This window comes from Tiliqua scincoides, chromosome 1, assembly GCF_035046505.1.
Source record: "Tiliqua scincoides isolate rTilSci1 chromosome 1, rTilSci1.hap2, whole genome shotgun sequence".
In the NCBI taxonomy this organism is placed as follows: domain Eukaryota; kingdom Metazoa; phylum Chordata; class Lepidosauria; order Squamata; family Scincidae; genus Tiliqua; species Tiliqua scincoides.
This window is the reverse complement of record NC_089821.1, coordinates 22,970,056-22,989,952: the sequence shown is the minus strand read 5'-3', so window position 1 is coordinate 22,989,952 and position 19,897 is coordinate 22,970,056. Positions and strand designations below refer to the sequence as shown.

Genomic DNA, 19,897 nt, shown 5'->3' with positions numbered 1-19,897 from the left:
GAACTGGGCTTCATTATAGAGTATCAGGAGACATTAAGCTCTAACTTTGCTCTGTCAGCAACAGAACAAAGAACATGTCAGGTAGGAAGCTGCATCTATCAGATTTAGGTTGCACTGTCTCAATCAATCAAGAATGATTTTTCTATGCTTTCTCCCCAGTGATTTTCCTTGACAATGTGTTTCTTACTTTACTGTGAAATCAACATCGGGTCATCTTGCCTGATCCTTATGGAAGACTATGAGATAGAGAAATAAAGCATAACAGGTGGCTTAAGGCAAAATTGCTGTCTAAATCAGTGGTTCTCAAACTCTGGCTCTGGAATCCACCAGTGGGTTGTGACCCAATTTTTGGTGGTCTGCGAAACTAACAAGGCATATTAGGCTATATTTATTTATTAGATTTGTATTCCGCCTTTCTCCCCGAAGGGCACCCAAGGCGGCTATATGCATCAAGGGTTAAATAAGCAGCTACTGGGGGAGCACTGCTGCCCAATCACCATTATAGCTACACCCCTTGGCATTTATAAAGCAGGCAGGAGCCTCTAGGGCAGAGATTTTCAACCTTTTTCATCTCACAGCACACTGATAAGGCGCTAAAATTGTCAAGGCACACCATGCTGCTGGCAGAGGGCTGAAATTCCCCAATTGCCGGACTAAAAAATGATCCTCTCCAAAAGTTCCACAGCACACCTGTGGACCATCTGCGTCACACCAGCATGCAACAGCACAGTGGTTGAAAATAGCTTTAGGGCCTCTAAAATGTTTGGGAACCACTGATCTAAATCATACCAGTAGAGTGTGCATGAATCATGATGTGTGGTGCTTAGACCATCCCACCAATGCCTCACACCTACCTTCCTTTTGACTTCCTGCTGCACCAATACTTTGCTGGGTTAACAGACTCTGGTTGTAGAGTGTGGGCAATGCAGCAGCAGCATATTGCTGAATCCCAGAGTAGGCCTGAGTTAGGGCCTCCATTGTGCTACCTGTGCCGTTTGAGAGGCCACCACTGCCCAGTCCTCCATTTAAGGCTGCCATTCCTATGAAGGAAAATGGAATGTTACTGAGTGATGTCAGCCAGCTTTCAGAAGAATACTCTATTCCTGTTGAGTTGAGACACAGTTTTGAAGAAATCTAAAAATTTCTTATGCTGGGTGGCATTATTGTCCCTTTTTGATGAACTCACCTGCTAAAGAGCCAACATTTAGGCCTGCAGTAGCCCCTGCCAGTGTTTGCAATGCTCCAAGAGAAGCCATTGGATTAACAGAAGAGCTGCTACTGGAACTAGGTGATGAACCTGCTATTAAAACAAGAAGGTTAAACACCAAAAGCAGCTTCTAACACAATCATATGCCTTACTACCTTCACTAAAATGGCCAGAAAGTGCATTTGTAGTTAGAACAACCACTTGATAATATTTTAAAATAGGGGTTCTCGAACTTCCCTCTGCCATGACCCATTTGTTTGGTGGCAGAAGGTACCATAACCCACCTCCCTCTCTGGCACCAAGTCTCCACAGGCTTCAGAAGATTTCTGAAAGTCTCTGGAAGCAACTGAAAGTCACTTTCACTTTCTGGCTACTTCTGGAGGCCTGAGGAGGCCTGGTGAGACCTCCAATTTGGAGCCAACCGGACACAAAGGTGGGTGAGAGGACCCAACCCAAGACCCACTGGACATTGGGTCATGACCTACAGTTTGAGAAACCCTGCTTTAAAATATCAGAATGAAACCCAAATCATTGCCCAATTGTTTACAGTTGTGTGTTTTTTATACTATGCACTTAGGGAAGTACTGTGGTGCCACTTGTGAATCAGAGTGGCCCCAGAATATTCATCTAGAATTTAAACATCTAGAAATAATTAACTTAGTAACACTTCACTGTACAGCATGTGGTTCAATATGAGTATAATACTATTGGAATGCCAACCTGAAAACTGTTCCTTCCACCTTTGTTGAAATAGTAAGAATGCCATACTTAGGAAAGATGCTGCTCTCTGAAGAGATTTTCTTCAGCAATTAAAGAAAAACATATGGGCAAATCTATTCTGGCAATTTAAGAATCTTCCCACTGTAACAGTTAAAGCCATAGCCACAAAAAAAAATTGACAAAAATTATCTCCAACTGACTGAAAACTCCATCTCATTAGTGTTTCACTCAAGGCACAAACAAAACCAGTGATAGTAACCTGCACCATCTCAGAGTAATGTTTGACATTTACATGATCTACCCACCAAAACAGTGGGTGATCATAACAAACAAAACCAGTTCCTTCAAACTACTCCTTTGTTACATTCTAGTATGACCAAAAAATGGATCCCATGGAGGGGCCATCAGATTATTGATGGTTCCTATTAGTCAGGTTTTACCTTTTCACCAAGAGCTTTACTGCTTACTGCCTGTTTGCTTTGTCTATCTCCCTTCCCAAGAAACTGAAATCACCAGTTGAGCCCCCACCCTAATGATGCTGGTTAAACCATCCTTTAATATTCTTTGATGTAAGTGGTTGTTCATTTTCATGGAAAAAAAGGAAACCACTGCACTTGATAACATTGAAACAGTATGGGGTAAAGCCTGTCCTGTACCCACAATAATAGAAGACCTGTTTTACACCAAGAAAAATCTCATCAGGGACAATAAACCTCTATAGCAGCCATTTTCAACCACTGTGCCGTGCCACACTGGTATGCCGCGAATGGTCCCCAGGTGTGGGAGTAAATTTGGGAGTCATTTATCAATAGAACCATTGGGGGATGTGAGCCCCCATTGATAGCACAGTGTGCCTTGTCATAAGAACATAAACATAAGAACAGCCCCACTGGATCAGGCCATAGGCCCATCTAGTCCAGCTTCCTGTATCTCACAGTAGCCCACCAAATGCCCCAGATAACAAGAGACCTGCATCCTGGTGCCCTCCCTTGCATCTGGCATTCTGATATATAGCCCATTTCTAAAATCAGGAGGTTGCACATACGCATCATGACTTGTAACCCGTAATGGATTTTTCCATTGACAATGTCAATTGTCAAAAAGCAGATGGTGTGTGTTGACCATTTTAGTGCCTTGCCAGTGTGCTGCGAGACGAAAAAGGTTGAAAATCTATAGACACAACACCAAAGACCTCTCTATTAAAATCTTTATAGTATGAAGGCTCTCTTCCCCCAAAACAAATGAAGGTGACTTCCCCCAAAACAAAATAACTTTTGAAGTCAAATGAATCTGCTAGCTGATTTTGCTCTAAAAAGGCCAATACAAAAGAATGTACTTGATAACTTGATAACATGAATGTACTTGATAACATGGAATTAAGAATGGCTCCCTCTCTGGAGATCTTCAGCAGGGCCTCAAGATCTTCTTATTTAAGAAGGCTCTTAATTGATTTTGGGGGCTGACACATTTAGTGACATATTTTAAAAGTTGATGCTGGGTGTTTTAATTGTTTTTAAAATTTACGTTTTTAATATTGTACTAGCTTTATGTTTTTACATTGTTAGTTGCCTTGAATCCCCTTCAGTGTGGGAGAAAGGCAAGAAAAATCCTGCAAATAAGTAAGCCAGCAAGTAATCTGGAACAATCACTAGTTGTGCAATGCTCACTGAAACAATTATATTTTGAAACGGGAAACACCCTCTTGTGGAAGATAATCAACTTCCTTTTCTGGAGACTGTTTCTCATACTAAACATTTAGCATATACCCACTTTTACACTGTAAGTTGTAAGGCAGCCGCAGTATACTATGTGCAGACTGAAAAGATGTTCTGGGCAGACACAATTAAGAACAGCTCCTTACAGACTGTTTCTGTTTTATGCAGGTAGCTGTCTACTAACACATTCAAAGAGGTTCCAAGATATCAACCTGTAGCATATCAAGAAATGGCTCTCTTACCTGAACTTGTGAGCACACTTAGAGGGCTGTTGGAAGAATTGAGTGCAGTGGTACCACTTGGTGTACTCTGAGCTGCGCTGGCTGCAGCTGCTAATGCAGCTAGATTCTGTAACTGCATCGCATTCAATCCTGCAACACATCAATCAATGCACAGTGTATATTCCTGCACTACTATGCATTAGGTCGGGGTGTCAAATATAAGGCCTGTGGGCTGAATGCAGCTCCCAGAAGCAATTTATCTGGCCCCCATTATAACTGAGCACTCCCAGCTTGATAATTGGACTCATATCTTGAATATATGAACAAGATTTGCACATTTTTTCTTGTCATTTGCAGCGAATGAGTTTCTATGTGAAAACAAACCACATGGTTTCTGACCATCATCTGATTAATGATGTCACTTCTGGCCCTCAGTAGGCACCATGAATGCTAACTTCAGCCCTCTGTATGAAACGAATTTGGCATCCCTGCACTAGGTCATCCACTGGACTCAGTAGCTTCTGCTGCTAGAAGAATCACTCAGGAGTTGCTTTGGGGTACAGAGAAACATGACAGCTTGTATTTCTTACCACCACAACACTCTAATGCAAGAGAAAATACTTCCTGAAGCATTTCCCATTGCTGCAAACTGTTCTGGAATCATTACCAGCCTGAGCAACATACTAAACATGTAACCAAATACAGTAATACCTCCAATAACACAGAGGATAGGTTCCCAGAAAGATGACTGCTGTATGAAACAGCACTATAGGAGACATCATCAATAAGGCATGAAACGTGCTGACTCACCAGAATACACTGCTCGCATTGGCTGCAGCAGCTGTCAATCTACCCAGGATGAAGAACGCTGTAACTAGCATTAAAGGAAGCGGTGTCATCTAAGCCTAAGGTATTACTGTATACAGTTGACCTCCGTCCGTCCCCCCCGTGATCAACCCCAAGTATGTAACTCAACCTATATACTAAAAACAGTTTTTTGCATTCTCATGCCCCATAAAACTAGAACCAACTGCAATTACAAAATCAGATTTCAAACCCCTGTTAATTTTCACATTTAGAGAGATAGGGAGAGAAGGGAAGACCAACAGCATTTTCAGCCTGGGAAAAGAAGCACTGCAGATACCTGTCTATAAGTTGATCTTACAATAGGCATGTTTTTGAACAAAAAATCATAGACTTTCTATGGCGGTAAGTTGAGGGGTGTGTGTGTCTGAGTATAGTTTTATCTGATTTTACCTGAGACCAGATCCTGAAAAATAATCTATCAGTAATTGTTACTTAAGAACTGTACAGTTTCCAATCCATTAAAAAATATAGTAAAAGATCTTAAGGTACATTTTTATTCTTTAACTTTTTTAATTCTGGTCTTCACAACCTTTTAGTAAACAGTGTCAGGGTAAGTGCGTTGTAAACAACATACCAGTAGAACAGTGGTTACCAACTTGAGGTACATGGACCCCCATGGGGCACTCGACAGGACCTTTAAGGGTGCTTGATAAAGAATTGAATAATGGCAGAAAAAGGCAGGGAGTGCTTCAGAATGCCTTGCAGGGTCAGCAAGGCAGGAAGGGAGGTAGCTAGTTGGCTGTGAAAGCCCCACCAATAGCTAATTTTTGGTCATCAATTTATGTATGAATCAGTGATTGAAAACCAGCACAGTAAAAAAGCTGAAACATAATATGGACATTTCTCAGGACACTTTTGGTGCAAAACAGTGCAAAGACATAGTCTTCAGTTCTTCAAACAGATAAAAAGAGAAAATACTGTGATGAATACATGAAATATGGGTTTTCATAAAGAGGAGATGAGGGCTTATATTACTAATACTAATTACAAACCGTTAGCTAATATGAGGGGTACAATTTATGGCTGCCAAGGGGCTGCCAAGGCATATGCAAGTGAAAAAAGGTTGGGAATCACTGCAGCAGAACCATGAATCAAATCCTTCTTTAAGGTGCTGGTGTGTTAAGCCAGAAGGTCTACATAAACCATACAACTTATAACACCTAACTGGGAGTGTGTAATTCAGTTCACAGTGCAGAGACAAGCAACAAGAAATGACTGTAACAAGCGCAGCTACACATAGTTGCAACCCTATTTACTCAGAAGTAGACTCATTGCTTTCCATGGGTGTTATTCTTAAATAATGGTGCACTGAACTGTAGCCTGGGACTTTGTTTCAAATGGCAACAAGGATTACATCCTGGTGTTTAAAAAAACAGACCTTTGCAAAATGCAAGCATCTGCAAAATGGAACAAGGCTGCAACAGGCTCTGCTGAAGACAAGGGTGCTTGCTTGAAGTCAATGGAAGTCTCAGGAACAGTGAAAAGGTCAATTTTGGCTGGAGCTTGGCAGGGGTGGTCTTGGAGATTAACAGCCATCTAATTATCTCTGCATTGCTTCTCCAAAAAGCAACTTCTCAAGCAACTTCTCTGCAGTTGCTTGAAAAGCTCCCTGAGTGACCTCAGACGTACCTCAGAGGTACCTCAGAGGTAAGGTGATGATCTAAGCTTGATTTATTGGCAGAAATTTCTCACTCTGTAGGCAAGCATATACATAGATATGATACTTCAGGAACTTTTTACATTTATTCAGTGCTGACAAAACAGCTGTTCCCACATTTGCTGCATTGACACTTGCTCTTGACCAGTCACCCACACCCTAAAATTCAGTTAAACAAGATCCAGCATAGCTGATTAACAAATTTCTACCTTATTTTTAAAATATGCTCAAGGTGACTTCTTTTCTATTAATCTTACCCCTCAGTGTCCCTTTCACATTTACTTTCAAGCTCCCAATAACACCTAACAATTCTCTGCAGAAAATATGAACCAAAAACATTACTATTTATAAGAGCACTTACCATACTACCCAGCTGTGTCTACCAAGGTCATGGTAAAAGACAAACCTGAATCTAACAATTTAAGATAGAATCAAAACTGCCTAGCTGGATAAAGACCAGCACCAATTGACTTTCATTCTGCATGTGCGCATACACGTCTAAACGACGGACAACATCGCAAGGCGAACTGAAAGAAGTCACAGGTTTCAGAACAATGCCTTTATAAAGATGTTCTGGGGAACATTTTGCTCAGCCCTATCAATCTTCCCTTGCAATGTGTAGCTGCAGGAGTTTATCACAGGTCTCACATACTACTCATGTGGGCCAACAAGAAGGCCAAAAGGCCTGGCCTGAGCTCTGCATCAACTGTGTGTGTGCTGCAGAAGGTGTCTGAGAACCAAAATGAGAGATGGTGCAAACAGGGTTTCCAGTACAAAATGGGAGGGATGTCTAAACTTAACACAGATATTGACCTGGTTCAAGATCTTCTTGAAGTTTCTCTTTCTTTGCATAAGTACTATAGCAAACCCTCAATTTAATGGAATGATGGGGGAAGAGGTGTTCATTAATGATGGAAGTCTATTAAATCTGAATGCATTTATGACAATGTATATGCTGCATGTCAGCACACTCAGAAAATATGACTAGTGTTTAAAGAAGCAGATTATGTTTATTTCCCAAGTCTGTTAAATCGAGAGTTCACTGTACTTTAAAATAAACCTGATTTTTCTCTCCGTATTTGACAATCAAAGCTTTACAATTCTGTATAACTTATTCCTAACACAAAATTCAGAGACTGTACACTATAACTGTTTCCCACAGCATGAATAACCAGCAGCCCCTCATCTGCAGATTTCGCATTGATATGTAATTTGTAAATACACATTGGTATGTAAGTTGTTCTGGAAACTCCTTTTGCCCCCTGTGGTAGTGTTGAACACTCTGATATATGTGAAGCCTGTTCAAGACATAATTCTGCAGTGGACACCTCCTATGGCAGCTACTCTCAATACCAGCCATGTGGACCAAAGAAACCAGTCCAATCTTGGGATGATGACACTTATAAATACAGCTTTGGTTCTTCCCTTAAGCCATTTCTGCCCAACAGTGCATATATGCAACAGGGATAAAATGTGTACACCTGTGGGCTGGGCAAAAATGGGTTAAAGACCTTTAAGCGCTGTGCTGTTCAAAATCAAAACATTTCATCTACAATTTTCTTAATTATCCAATAATGAAACCTCACTTATTTTGTTATGATAATTTGTAGTAAGTTGGGAGAAAGGAATATTCCTAATTGCTCAAGTCTGAAAAACAATTCCTCCCCCCTTCCTTTTAAACCTGTGTAAGTTTTAAGGCGTCATTTAAAAACTTCCTCAAATACAAGAGAGAGCACTGATGCCTGGACTATAAAATGAAAATAATCAAATCTTGAAATTTGCTATACAATTGACTCAATACTTTAGGGAGAGCTATAGGTCATTCTAGAAGATGCTATCTGTACAACACATGAAAGTTTGTAGTAGTTACTCCATAGTGACTTTAAAGAGCTAAGAATATCTCCTATATATAAAAAAACATGCAAAACATACTCCTTGACAGTATATCATAATCCCCCAAAAGTGGAAGATAGGTGGGGTGTTCAAATGTGTTTGCTGGACAAGTTAAAGATCCTTCTAAAGAATGTGAGCTCTAGTAACAGCAGTGGCAGTGACCAGCCACACCATAAGAAGGTATAAACCCATGACTGACCCTTTTTCACTTTCTACTAGGCTATATTGTAGCCATTATTAATGGATGGTGGTGGTGCTACTTTTTCCTAGGTTGTATCATTGTTGGATATGAGCAGAGAAAGCACCAAAGCCAGTCTCTCCATTTTTGCAGAGATCATCATGTTGCCTGAATCAGTCACTAGACAGAGCTAAGGAAAGATTAAAACTGAGGACAGCTTTTAAAACATGTATAAATAAATTCACTGTGCCCAAGAATGAGGAGAACAAGCCAAAAAATTACTGGACTGCAACCATATTACCAAATTTTATGAATTTAACTAAGAAGAATGGAACAAATTCAATATCAAAGCTCTAGAAAAAATGCAGACACTAGAGAACAAGAACAAAAAGCTACAGTTAGACTTCTGTCTCTTGTAAACAACCGAGATAAATATTCACTAACATGAGTATACCGCTCCACATTCTAGATAGCCTTCTTTACCCATTACCACGATCAACTCTTTTTTACTTTGATATCTAACAATTTCAGATTCTAAGAGAGAGGGGAGAAGCACTCACCTCCCATGGGGTGAAGACTGCCCAATGTGTTCAGATTCCCAGAGGAGGCAGCTGCTGTCTGCTGAAGGAGCTGTAAATAAAGCTAGACATTACACCAAAAACAGAACAAGAGTGAGAATGAGGGCTGGCTCCACTTCTGGGAGACACTGCACCACACCACAGCCAGAGTGCCGTCAGAATTCGCACTGCTCATGCATCACTGCACCATGCTCCACACAAAGCACTGGCATTTCCAAATGTCTCAAGTATGAATGCCACCAATCAAAGAAAAAAATCTCATTGCCCATGCAATTCCATGAGAAATGTGCTTCCTCAACACAAGGCTACTGCTCCACTGCTTATCTAACTGCAAACAAAATGCCCCACAGAAAACACTAATCACACACTGGTAGTAGATCAGATCAAAAACCAAAATATACCCCACAGAACTAACACTTCCTTTCTGTATTTATTCCACCAACAAAAATCTCTACCATGTCAGCCCTTACCACACATTATCAGTTCTGTCCTCATCAATATAAGCACGTGAATGCTGTTAAGCAGTAACAATTCAGGGACTAGGGCCTTAAATCAATTTACTAATTCAGGTCTTAAATCATTTACTAATACTCCTGGTAAGACTATAACAAACCTAGAGTTCTACAGCATAACTGCAGCATGAGGATACTTGGATGACAACCTAAACTGTGGGTAAACTGCTTTGGATGCAACACTGCACAAAACTGTCAAGAAAACTCACTGCTAAGTATTGGGGTCCAAGGGTGTTCAGTCCAGCCAGATTTCCCCAAACGGAGGCAGCACTGATTTGTTGCATCTGTTGCTGGAGCTGCTGTGCAATTCGTTTTTGTTCTTTGTCCTTTTGGGTATCTGCAAATTTCACTACGATGGGAGAAGAGCATCCCTGCAATATCAATTCACACTGTTACCATCTTACACATAATCATTGGCACTTCCTCCTTTATACAGATATACTCTTGAAACGACTCCTAGCCTCAAGAATTCTGCCACAATTTCACTATATTTTGTACTCTATGTACCTTATCTATTTTCTCATAAAACTGGACAAGTCTGAGTGGTATCAATGGTATCAGTTCAAATGAAGAGATACCAGCAAAGCATCTAGAAAACTGTAAGAGTCTGACATTTGACTGCTCAAAAAATAACTGTAAGTTCTGTGAATGTCCAAGTACCCCACTAAGCACTTAAAATAAGGCTCGTACCTCCATGGTCTGTGCTTGATGCATTGCTTTGATTGCCGTTTGTGCCATAGCTCTTGTTGTAAAAGTCACAAAAGCACAACCTGGAAAAGAACGAACATGATCAAAATTCATCTACAAGGTCTGGCCAGCAAAGAGAAGCCTCCCAAAAGGTAGCTTGCTGTTTCCAGATATTTTTAACACTTTCCAACAAGAAGCTTGGGAAAAAGATGGTCTGTAATAAATAGTTTCTTTTCTAGCGATTCAACACTTTGTGTTTACCTCGGCTGAGTCCATCTGGACCCCGTAGAATTCTGCATTCTTCAATCTGTCCAAATGAGGAAAACATCACTCTGATATCATTTTCATTGCACTTCTTTGAGATCATCCCAATGAACAGCTTCCTATCTTCCACAGCTAAGAGAAAGAAGAACAAAAAGTTTAATTAGTTAGAAAATCACTTGCATCTATTGTGGTGAAACAAATTCAGACTTCATTGACACTACCCCCACCTGAATAAAATCCTAAAATTAAGGAAAAGTGGTGTGCCAAATTAAGCTGACTTCAGATTGCCACGCTTCACATTTACTTATAGGCTGTTTACAAAAAACAAAAACAAAACACACACACACACACACACACACAGATTTAGAGTAATACAATAAAAACTATTAGTAGTCAACAGCAGCTGCCGCCACCTACAGCACCTGAAAACAGTGATTTGGTTTTCTGGAAAATTCTGAGTCACAGAATTTCATTAAAACATTCCCAATGCCCTAAATTGATTAGGATCTGTGTTAGACACCTTGACTTAAATTTAATAAACACGTGATGTTAATTTAACATGCAATACAAATATTTCAGAAGTTTTTCCAAAAGCCAAACACACTTGAACTGAAACATTTGATTTGGGGGGGGGGGGGGAATCAAAGAACCAAACCAAGACTTGAAACATTGTCTCTTGCACTTTCCCTTAAGGCAGCTAACAGCAAAGGGTAAAAAAAATGATCACAGAAAATGCAACCACATTACAATAAAAGCCACCAAAAGACTTGAAGCAGCCCAAGAGACACCAAACTAACACCAAAATCAACATGGAAAGGTCCACTGAAATAAAAAGGCTTACAGCTGGTACCAAAACTGAATTAGAGAGGGTGTTGACCTCATCTCCTGCAGGAAGGAGTTCAATAATCTGTGCACCACCACAGAAAAAGCTTTTTTTATGTGACACTGCCAGATGTACTTATCTTGGCAGGAGAATACATAAAAGGGCTCTCCCTGAAGATCTCAGAGGATGGACAGTTTCATGTGGTTTAAATGTCACATTCAAGCAAATTCAAAGGTCTACTTAGACATTTTTGTTGGAATACTTCTAAATATTTCAAGACATGACAGTTCAATACCATGCAATTTCCTTCCACTGTCAAAATTTTTATTAAAAATGTGAAGACACTGAAAATAGTTAACACACTAATTTTCGTGCACTCAAAGGTGCTCCATATTAGACACAGATATTTCCTAGGTATACATCTTCTTTCTCAATATTGAATTATGCATGGAGAGGGAACAGAAGTTGAGAACAGGCTCTATGCATTATACATGGACACAGCTTGTTTTCACCTATTACCAATATATTAAAACGGGGAAGTCAGGCCAGCAGCTGCAATTCCCTCCATGGAGAGCCCAACCCTATCCATATCTACTCAGATATAAGCCCTATTATAGACAATAGGACTTACTCCTAGGTAAGTGAGGATAGGACAGCCTCACAGAGAATGTGAGAAGAGAGCTGAAACAGTCTGAAGAGGGTTAATTGCAACTTGAACTGCACAATTTTATGATTATGGTATCCATTCATTAAGTTAACAAGTAGCTTTATGGGAACAATTCACTTTTAGAAATTGAAACTTTTCTGATAAAAATATAGGAGTAGAAAATTTTTCATTCCACATCACTGCTTTAGAAATATGTTTTCTAGAGGGCCCTAGACTTTTCTCTTTTTCCCATTTCCCTTCCTCTTTGGCAATCTCTTCTACCTATAACAGGGGTGTCCAAACTTTTTGGCAGGAGGGACACATCATCTCTCTGATGAAGGGGACTGGGAAAAAAGAATTAATTTGCATTTAAAATTTGAATAAATTTACATAAATGAGTATATTAGAGATGGAACTTATATGAATGAATGAAGGTCTTGCAATAGCTCAAGGCCTATAAAAGCCTTGCACAAAGCAAGGCCAGCCTTTCCTTTGCTGCTGCTTCCTAGACGTGAAACAACAAACAGTGGAGGGAGCCCTTGGCCTGCAGCTTGTGCAAGAGTTAGAACAGCTGGCTCCTGCACTGAGAGCAGTTGCATCAGGGCAGCAGGGGCTCCAGCAAGTCTCCAGCAGGCCAGAGGCTCATTGGAGAGTGAAGGCTTCCCATGGGCCAGATTGGGGGTCTCTGAGGGCTGCAAAAGGCCCCAGGCCAGGGTATGGGCCCCCTACCTATAAAGTGCAAAGCAGCAGTGCTATTCCATCAGTCAAGAACAGTACGGAATTCTTCCAGTGTGTTCATATGCTTGACGTTAGCAAACAGATTACTATTTCTTAAGCCAGGATGAGGGGACTTCCAAGTTACAGACTGTTCTTGGTCAATAAATGCCTTTTTTATACATCCTTACCATTATTCTTTTCGCTGTCTGCTGGCTTCATCTGGATAGGATGGTGCATCTGTACCAGAGCAAAATAATTAGAACTTCAGAAACAAATTCCATTTCAAGGAAATGATCTCTAGACACTCTTTGGGAGAAATACCCTGCATTCAGTTTAAGAGCCATTGCTGTCAGACAACTTACAATTCAAGTTTTTTAAAGATACCAATTGAGAGGAAAAAGAAGCATGAGCTTATGACAGCAGAAGCAAAGAATTCAGACTGCTCCAGAAAATTTGGCATCTTGAGTTTGCATGCACTGAGTTTGGACAAACTGAAAGACAGAATAGCTTAAAGAGATAATGTACATTTCTTACCCCTGGGAGAATCTTCATGTTATGAAGAGCATTTTGTGCTTCTAGTGCAGCTTTACGGGTATAAAATGTAACAAAACAGCACCCTATAATGCAAAAAAAAAGTTGTAAACCAAGGGCTTAAAAATTATGGTCATACCATATAATGAACTGCCTCTTCAATGCAAATTATTTCACAGCTGGAAGTGCATTAGATTGAAACATGTCACTAACTGAATTCTGAATCTTTTAAGAATAAGATACTTAAAAAAATAAATGTTTTACTTCCACAATAATCCTACTGTAAACTTATGGCTAAGTAAAAATTTGAATCTGGGTCTCACTGGTTGTAGTCCAACACTCTAACCACTGCACTGTGGAATATAAAGTACCCAAGCCAATACCTAAATGCTTCAGAGATTGTCCTCTTCTGAAATGAACGCATCTAATAGTTAAATTTGGTCCACATACATAGCAGAATGTTTCTTCAAATGGTAGAATGAACTGCACCACTATAAGTTGCAAGTGGATACGTATTCATATTTATGAATGCTTCCCTGAGAAGAAACTAGCTTTGAAGGCAGAGAGCTGGGCTAGAATCTCTGTTTCCAACAGGATTTTTTTTTGTTTTCCAAGCTTGCAGGGAGCTTTTACGTGGGAGAACATTCAACAGTGGTGCATGCACGCCTGCATTCACACAACCTTATCTGGCATCTGCAGCCTGAAGTGATCTAGCTCATCCTACTATTTGAAAAAATCACTGCCTCATTCTACTGCACGTATAAGTCACACCTTAGATTCTTGAATGCAAAATGTAATCAATAAACATTATTCTGTTGTTGCAAACAACTTGCTCACAGACCTCATAAAGCATCCATTGAACTGCTTTAGTAAGCTTTTTCCTACAGTGTTATGTCTCCCAGTTCAATTGGTGATCATAAATTAGCATGGATGAAAGATCAGGAACTTATACATTCCCCAAGAGCCTTAATAACAACAATATTTAATATTTATATGGTGCTTTCTGAGTGTGAATGTACTTCATATGCATTTTGTTGTCATGTCACCTTTACAACAATCCTGGAAGGTATTATCCCCATATTGCTAAGTGGCTTTAAACAAGCCACTTAGTGAAATCATGGCAGAGGCAAGATTCAGGATTCAGTGATAAGAATCTTGTTTGTAGCACTTTCAGCCTTGTCTCATGCAGAGATCCATGACTGGATCAAGCTGGTCAAAAGACATCAAAGCCCTGTGCTAAATTTTAAGAGGATAGTTTTTTTCTGAATCTTATCCCACACACCAAAATAGTGCCACATTATCCAAGTTATTCCAAAACAAGGGTGACTTTGCACATAATGATTTTAGGCAAACACCTAAAGATGCATACTAGACAAATGTGCTTGGAAACACAGGTACAATTAAGAGACAGGCCTGGCCCAAGCTTCCTATTGCATGTACATTTGGAGTCAAACCTGGGTTCAGTTTGCATGTAAGGAATATTCCTAGAAGTCACCTAATCTCTTAGCTTAATGTTTTGAACAATGTGCATATCCTTAACATTTCAAATAAAGAAATATGGAGAGAAGTCAATGTGTCTCATGTAATGCAGACCATGGCACCAGAACTAAAGCAGACCTCTGTGTGCAGGTACACTATAGAATCAGATTCATCCTGAATGCAAGTCTACTGAGTGAAGGAGAAAACTCACCTTTGCTCTGAGGAGGATTTTGGCTCCTGTCTCGCAGGACATTAATTTCATAGACGGCACCATACTGTTCAAATAGTTCCCGCAGGTCTTTCTCAGACCAACTCCGTGGGACTTGACCCACAAACATCTTGATGGCATCTATGTCTGGTTGGTCAGGATGATCCAGTGTGCCATTCATTTTCTTTGAGCTGCATAAGGCAATGAGAAACATCAGAAAAAATATTCTCACTGGTCATATCCCTGTTAACATTACCTTAGACATATTAAAAAGGTGCTAACATTCCAAAAGTTGTTATAAAACCAGTTTACTTAACTAATCAGGCGTGTACATGTGCATGTTTGTGTACATCCATTAATTATTATATAAACAAATAGAGAAGGGCCATGTCAAAGGGACCAAAATTACAATTGGGGGGGGGGCTTTAGTCATTGGTCCCCACTGCACATTGTAACTCAATTGTGAACCCTTATGTGCTACTTATAAGAAAGTAGAAAAGCTTCTATTGTAAGCCCATAGATGTGCTTTTTCTGTAAATAATCTGGGAGAGTGTGAATGGGCTACAAACTGCTGTGGAAGTCAAGAACTAAAGCCTCCTATAGCTCTGGATGATTTCATACATCTCCCTGCATTCTTTGCATATACAGTAAATAATTAAATGTCAAAAGTACACATTTGTGTGTACGTTTGATTAAACCTTGGGAACAGGAAAGAAAGAAATTAGAACATACTGACTTGGATCCATAGAACCATAAGTGGGCTGCCTCTTGCAGAATTGGTCTTCCCTTCCCCCTCCATACTGCAATCCCCAGTTCCTCCAAAAAGCTGATCCTGCAGATCTGAAGACACCCAGAAACAGAGTTGTATATAGTGTAGGGGGGGTTGCCAGCAGAGGGAGGAGTCAGTGCAAATTCTGACATATACCCTTTGTGCGAGCAGAGGTACCAAGCAAACCCTAATTAGGACCCAACTGATTCTGTCCACTGAATGTGTGTGTGTAAGGGGGAAGAATGGGAGAACCTTGTATCTGATAAGGACATAAGAACAGCCCCACTGGATCAGGCCATAGGCCCATCAAGTCCAGCTTCCTGTATCTCACAGCGGCCCCACCAAATGCCCCAGGGAGCGCACCAGATAACAAGAGACCTGCATCCTGGTGCCCTCCCTTGCATCTGGCATTCTGACATAGCCCATTTCTAAAATCAGGAGGTTGCACATACACATCATGGCTTGTAACCCATAATGGAATTTTCCTCCAGAAACTTGTCCAATCCCCTTTTAAAGGCTTCCAGGCCAGATGCCGTCACCACATCCTGCGGCAAGGAGTTCCACAGACCAACCACACACTGAGTAAAGAAATATTTTCTTTTGTCTGTCCTAACCCTCCCAACACTCAATTTTAGTGGATGTCCCCTGGTTCTGGTGTTATGTGAGAGTGTAAAGAGCATCTCTCTATTCACTTTATCCTTCCCATGCATAATGTTGTATGTCTCAATCATGTCCCCCCTCAGGCGTCTCTTTTCTATGCTGAAGAGGCCCAAACGCCATAGCCTTTCCTCATAAGGAAGGTGCTCCAGCCCAGCAATCGTCTTAGTTGCCCTCTTTTGCACCTTTTCCATTTCCACTATATCCTTTTTGAGATGCGGCGACCAGGACACAATATTCCAGGTGTGGCCTTACCATAGATTTGTACAATGGCATTATAATATTAGCAGTTTTGTTCTCAATACCTTTTCTAATGATCCCAAGCATAGAATTGGCCTTCTTTACTGCTGCCGCACATTGGGTCGACACTTTCATCGACCTGACCACCACCACCCCAAGATCTCTCTCCAGATCTGTCACAGACAGCTCAGAACCCTTCAGCCTATATGTGAAGTTTTGATTTTTTGCCCCAATGTGTATGACTTCACACTTACTGACATTGAAAGGCACCTGCCATTTTGCTGCCCATTCTGCCAGTTTGGAGAGATCCTTTTGGAGCTCCTCAAAATCACTTCTGGTCTTCACCACTCAGAAAAGTTTCGTGTCGTCTGCAAACTTTGCCACCTCACTGCTCAACCCTGTCTCTAGGTCATTTATGAAGAGGTTGAAGAGCACCGGTCCCAGGAGAGATCCTTGGGGTACACTGCTTTTCACCTCTCTCCATTGTGAAAATTGCTCATTGATACCTGCTCCCTGTTTCCTGGTCTTCAACCAGGTCTCAATCCAGAAGAGGATCTGCCCTCTAATGCCCTGACTGTGGAGTTTTTTCAGTAGCCTTTGGTGATGGACCATGTCGAACACCTTCTGAAAGTCCAGATATATAATGTCCACGGGTTCTCCTCCTACCTCAGCAAGACTTGTTCGTCTATGTGTTTTGAGATCCTATCTTTGATGAGGCATTCCACCATCTTACCCAGTCTAGATGTTAGGCTGACCGGCCTATAGTTTCCCGGGTCCCCCCTCTTTCCCTTTTTGAAGATTGGTATGACATTTGCTATTCTCCAGTCCTCTGGCACCATGGCCATTTTGAGTGACAAGCTGCATATTTTAGTCAAGAGATCAGCAACTTCATTCTTCAATTCCTTAATAACTCTTGGTTGGATGCCACAGGGCCCGGTGACTTATTGATCTTTATCAATGAGGTCTGAAACATCTTCTCTTTCAACCTCTATCTGACTTGGTCAGGAAGGACCGTTTGGGCAGTGGTATTTGCCCAAGGTCTTCTGCCCTGAAGACAGATACAAAGAACTCATTTAATTTCTCTGCCATCTCTAAGTCTCCTTTTATCTCCCCTTTCCCTCCTTCACCATCCAGAGGGCCAACCGCTTCTCTGGCGGGTTTCCTGCTTCCAACATATTTGAAGAAGCTTTTATTATTCCCCTTAATGTTGCTGGCCATGCGTTCCTCATAGTCTCGCTTGGCCTCCCGTATCACCTTCTTACATTTCTTTTGCCACAGTTTATGTTCCTTTTTATTCTCTTCGTTAGGGCAAGACTTCCATTTACGGAAGGAAGCTTCCTTGCCCTTTACGGCCTCTCTAACTTGGCTGGTTAGCCATGTGGGCACCCTCCTCGACTTAGTCGAGCCCTTCTTCCTTTGTGGTATACACTTCCGCTGGGCCTCTATTACTGTTAATTTGAGCAACCTCCATGCACTCTGGAGAGATTGGACTCTTTTTACCTTCCCTTTCAACCTCCTTCTAACCAGCTTCCTCATTTGAGGGAAATCCGCTCGTCGGAAGTCAAGGGTTTTTGTGAGAGATTTGCCTGGTATTCTTCCTGTCACGTGCATGTCAAAATGGATCTCAGCATGATAACTGTTCCCCAATGGCTCATTAACATTGACATCTCTAACCAGGTCCTGAGTACCACACTATATTAAATCCAGAGTCACCTGTCATCTGGTGGGCTCCATGACTAGCTGCTCTAAGGCACAGTCATTTAGCATGACAAGGAATCCGGTCTCCTTTTCGTGACCAGAACACAAATTGACCCAGTCAATATGAGGATAATTGAAGTCCCCCATGATTACAACCCTGTCCCTCCTTGTCACCTCCCTGATCTGTTTCCTCATTTCAAGGTACCCTTCTGGTTTCTGGTCTGGAGGACGATAGTACGCCCCCAGTATTAAATCACTCCTCAGGCCTGGTAATTTAACCCATAGAGATTCTACGGAGTTGGACCCACCTTCAATCTCTACTTTGCTGGATTCTATCCCATCCTTAACATAAACAGCCACCCCACCTCCAACACGCCCCTCCCTGTCCCTCCTGTAGAGTTTATAGACTGGGATTGCGGTATCCCACTGATTCTCCTCATTCCACCAGGTTCCCATTATGCCCACTATGTCAATGTTTTCCCTTGTCACCAGACATTCCAGTTCTCTCATCTTTGCTCGGAGACTTCGGGCATTTGCACTTGGAATGCCCCAGGATGGGCTGCTTATTAACTCCTTTATCCCTGAATCCTCTCATTGTGCCACACCATCTATCGCATCCCATCACGCTACCATTCCCAATTTCTTCTCCTACTCTGTCTTTGCCTTGCTGTTCTCTAACCTCCCCATCCTCGTCCCATAGTGATGAGGAGTCCTGAACTGGATGCCCCTTCGCTCCTATAGGCCTTCCCCCAGGGATCAGTTTAAATGACTATATGTGTCACAATTTTCTCCTCCAGATAAGTTAGTATCTTAGATAAGAAAGATGTTAAACTTGTCCTCAGAGGTAAGACTTAAACAGAATCAGAGAAACAGTTATTCCTTCAATCATTATTAATATCCTTCCCCAGGAACTCTCAGTTGCCAAGGGAACAGAGCTCCATATCACTTAAGTGTCTTGGAAAGGGGGATTAAAATAGGATTGGGAGATTGCATACATACCTCCCAATTCCCACCAATACAAATACCTACTCTAGTTTAGGCAAGATTATCACCTAGTTCCAAACCTTAGCATTGCAGGGCTTATGTATTAGCATTGCAGGGCTCGTACTAAGGTGCTACACTATTTAAGCCACTCATCTAGACCCAGAAGCTCAGCAGCCTGCACAAAGTGGAAAGAGAATTTCTTAATTATTTGCCATCACCCTGAGTCTTTGCAGGTCCCCCAAAACATGTTGCAATTTAAACTGCAATCAGTTTAAACATCTACCTCACAAACTGATCAAAAATGGCACAATGTATTTATACATATTCTTTATGATTGAATAGGTGAAGTTTGGAATAAATAGTAACATTTCAGAAGGCAACTTGGTTTAGCCTAGACTTAAGAACTAAATGGATACAGTAAACTGACAGACATTTGCTGGAAGTTCAGGCAGAAGCAAGACACTGTTCAGAATACAGAAACACAGTTTGTAAGTAAAGATCATGCAAGAATCCAAGGTCTCCCATTTCACAGCATCCGTACCAATGCACTGATTGCACCCAACCAGATGATGTTTCCAGAATGAACTAGTGCAATCTGAGGTCTTAATTACCATCAAAAGATTTAAGGTCTGCCAATACTTTTGCT

At 41.1% G+C, this 19,897-nt stretch overlaps 1 protein-coding gene across 9 annotated transcripts in view; it reads right to left on the bottom strand.

The window, feature by feature from the left end:
- The window catches only part of CELF1 (CUGBP Elav-like family member 1), a 62,278-nt gene that overhangs the window by 14,528 nt on the left and 27,853 nt on the right, over positions 1–19,897 (bottom strand). For 5 of the 9 annotated variants that reach the window (XM_066633042.1, XM_066633034.1, XM_066633035.1 and 2 more), the window contains 10 exons: positions 14,907–15,094; positions 13,220–13,302; positions 12,874–12,922; positions 10,497–10,631; positions 10,239–10,318; positions 9,758–9,919; positions 9,019–9,100; positions 3,885–4,013; positions 1,187–1,300; positions 855–1,040 (listed from right to left, as the gene is read on the bottom strand). In XM_066633042.1, coding sequence (XP_066489139.1) covers positions 855–1,040; positions 1,187–1,300; positions 3,885–4,013; positions 9,019–9,100; positions 9,758–9,919; positions 10,239–10,318; positions 10,497–10,631; positions 12,874–12,922; positions 13,220–13,302; positions 14,907–15,084 — 1,198 coding nt within the window. In that variant the 5' untranslated portion in view covers positions 15,085–15,094. Of the gene's footprint in view, positions 1–854; positions 1,041–1,186; positions 1,301–3,884; positions 4,014–9,018; positions 9,101–9,757; positions 9,920–10,238; positions 10,319–10,496; positions 10,632–12,873; positions 12,923–13,219; positions 13,303–14,906; positions 15,095–15,635; positions 15,655–19,897 lie in introns of those variants that run through there. The other 4 variants (XM_066633040.1, XM_066633036.1, XM_066633037.1 and 1 more) reach the window with 4 other exon arrangements.